We start from the raw sequence: 3,254 nt of genomic DNA on the forward strand, positions 1-3,254 counted from the left end.
CCCACCCATCGCCATTCATCATCCATCATCCATCATCCATCATCCATCCTATGAGCACCAATAATGCGAGTAGAACATAAACACTTGGAGAAAACTATCTGTTCTTGATAACGCATGCTATCTGACTTTATCACCATACATCATAAAGAGAGACTGATCAGTTACAAAAAAGCTACTTTTTTTCAAAGATATGAAATGAGTTCTTCACATAAAGACTTCAGAGACAACCATCATTGCTAGAAGACCAAAATGGTCAATGTACAAATCTCAATGCACTGTGTACAAGCCATTATAGCAAGATATCCAGAAGAAGAGAGAGGGGATTTTACCTTCTAAAGGCTAAGATCAACTCAATGAGATGAAAAGGGGGAAAGAAACTATAGAGTTTCACACAAACAAACAATCACAATTAGTCGAAAGTTTATAAGTAGAAAAAGTGAAGAAAAAAAACCCTAAAAAGATCTTGAAATATACCAAACATTTTCTTGGATTCAAGTCATGTTTAAACTTAGAACTTGATACATCCATGGAGGCTGTTTGAGTGATCTATCTGAAGAAGAACTGTTGTTCCTTCTGTTGCCACTCAAAAAACTTGAATTCTCTCTTGTAATTCTCTCTATTCTCTTTATATGACTTGAGCCTGTAGAAGATGATGAAAAACTCGGCACCGAATCCGATGATTCGGGCTTATTCGTCGTTCTTCGTCTCCGGTTAAAACTCGTCGGGCCTAACGTCAGCTCGATTTCGCACTCGTCTTCCTCGATTTCTTGATCGTTTAATGTTTCTGTCACATGATCTTGAGCATAGTCTTTAGTTGCAGGCTGTTCCAAATCAAGCTTGTTCTTTTGTTGTTGATAGTTGAAGCATATGTTTTCTTGATCTTGCATGTTCTTCATGAGCATCTTCTGTATTTGATACAATCTGTGAAGTTCATATACCTTGAACAAATAAAAAAACTAATCAACACCCATTTTCAATAATCATTTTTAAACACAAAATCTATGAAAAACCTAAAGTTCACACACACACACACACACATATATATATATATATATGTATGTATACATACCTGTTCTTTGAAGGTTTGTTCATGCTTCAACATGGCCATCTTCATGCATTCTTTATCATATGTCTGAACAGATTGGTCCATTCTTATCCTCTCCGATCCAATCTTCGATCCAAAAGATCCGAATAAAAATCGAATTCTGTGTTGCTAAGATTCCAATCTGCTACGAGCTGCATTTGTATATGTATATATATACATATAGATTTAGAGATTGCATGGCTCCATTGTAACACAAAAAGTTAAAGAAAGAGTTGAGGTGAAGATTCCTTTTTGGTTTGTTTGTATTCATACCATCAATCTAAATGCTTATCTGCACCACCTTCCCTCTAATAATTATCACCACAAGAAAGAAACTTTTGATCCATTTTCATTATTTTTAATGGCAAATTTCAAAAAACTATGATCATAACAAGCGATGAACTCAAGATCACTGATCATGCATCGTTTAAAGATCCGATTTTTTATGCGAATGATTGAAAAAGAACACGAAATCAAACACGAAGATCACGTATCGACACAACGATGAAGTAAACAAAAGGGAATATGTATTCAAGATTTACGTGAAAACCCAAATTGGAAAAACTACTAAAAAGAACTGATCAACATCAATCATATCATATCAAACATGAAGCAATTATACGGTAAAAGTTTTGACCTTTTGTGGGAAATAATTTGCAAAAATGGTGAAGAACAAGACGATCAGAAATTAGGGTTTTCTAACCTTTTTGGAAGTGTCCAAGATTGAAGTAAGTTGGCAGTGAAGGGGAGGTTGGTTTTCAACTCAAGTGTTTCTAGTGATTATGTGTCCAAGAAGATGAAGAAATAAAGCAAAATAGAGGGGGTGGGGGGGGGGGTAGGGGGGTAAGGTAGGGTAGGGTGGGGGGGTTGTCTCTTTCTTTGTGTTGCTTACAACTCAGAGTTGTAATAGAGAATGGCCACAAACAGCTAATCAGTTATGGTTAAGACGCATGATCATATAACTTAAGCGTGACACCTTTACAACCCTCATGTTCAGAGTCTTTTAAATTGTTGGGTATTAAGGATTCATATGTTTTTTTAATAAGAATTACATCAAAATCTGATACTTAAACTATATTTTTATGTGTTTGATTCTTTTTATACATAAATTGTACAATAAGATTTAAAGATTATTCTAAACAACTAATAAATACTTGAGAGAAGAATAATGACATCTAGATCTGTTGTTTATATTAGCAGTAAAATGCATAAACATTCTAATAGAAGGCCAAAATAAAGAGTGTATATCTAAAAGTATTACAATAGGTTTATAGGACGTTTTTAGACGTTTTAAAATAAAGTATCATATTAGTTATTTTATACAACATTATTTGAAAAAAAAATGTCCTCTAAAAAATGGGTTTATAGAACACTTCTCAAAAAAAATTCTTGAGAAGTGTCCTATAAAATAATTAATAGAACACTTGGTTTTAAAAACGTTCTAAAAACTTGGTAAATATATCAAAAAACGTTATATAAACTTATTATAACACTTTTAAATATGATGTTTTATAGTTGATAAGTTCTATAAAGTATTTTATTAGAACGCTTAGACATTCTACGCATCTGTAAAATCAATTTTGTTAAGTTATAGTGTAATAAGTAGCAAAAATAAAATATTGTTTCCAAATTGTATTAAACGAGAACATGATCAATATAAAAGAAGTTGGACGTTTATATCTAATTTGATTTTGGACTTAAATTCACATTAATTCAGGTTCAGCCTACGCTGTTTAGGTTGTGAGGCCATATGTGCGTGTGCATCTCTCCAATAACTGAATTTGAACTAGATGTGACAAAAACATTCTCATATTCTATTATTTTAACCATTTTCTCACTTCAATCGTCATCCATCTCTCACTTTCTCCATATATATATATATAGAGGAGTGATCATATGAAAACCGCCTTTATTTGTGTAAACCGTGCAAACCACCTTTATCTGTCGATTTCATTGTTTAATCTTATGAAATTTTTTCATATAATATTTTTTTTGATGAAGTTGTTTCATATATGGTTGTGAAATTGTTTCATATAATACTTAATGGAACTGTTTCATGTATTTCTATAACATTAATGAAACTGTTTCATGTATTTCTCTAAAATTAAAATAATGAAGATGATAATATCTATGATTAACACCCTTCACAATAAAAATGATTAATCAACCT

At 32.0% G+C, this 3,254-nt stretch overlaps 1 protein-coding gene across 1 annotated transcript; it reads right to left on the minus strand.

The window, feature by feature from the left end:
- Positions 1 to 203: 203 nt before the first annotated feature.
- On the minus strand, positions 204 to 1,870 carry LOC112515394. Its single transcript, XM_025122188.1, has 3 exons — positions 1,788 to 1,870; positions 1,070 to 1,236; positions 204 to 938 (listed from the first exon to the last, which is right to left on the minus strand). Exons 2-3 carry the CDS (start codon positions 1,148 to 1,150, stop codon positions 492 to 494), a joined length of 528 nt encoding a protein of 175 aa, XP_024977956.1. The 5' UTR covers positions 1,151 to 1,236; positions 1,788 to 1,870; the 3' UTR covers positions 204 to 491.
- Between the last annotated feature and the right edge of the window lie 1,384 nt (positions 1,871 to 3,254).

This window comes from Cynara cardunculus (genome assembly GCF_001531365.2).
Source record: "Cynara cardunculus var. scolymus isolate 2C chromosome LG 7, CcrdV1, whole genome shotgun sequence".
Lineage (NCBI taxonomy): Eukaryota > Viridiplantae > Streptophyta > Magnoliopsida > Asterales > Asteraceae > Cynara > Cynara cardunculus.

Excerpts from the sequence above, each read along its gene's own strand:
- LOC112515394 (XM_025122188.1), bottom strand. The coding sequence starts at position 1,150 with ATGGACCAATCTGTTCAGACATATGATAAAGAATGCATGAAGATGGCC. Across the intron at positions 939-1,069 it reads AACAAACCTTCAAAGAACAG|GTATATGAACTTCACAGATT; the intron begins GTATGTATACAT and ends TATTTGTTCAAG.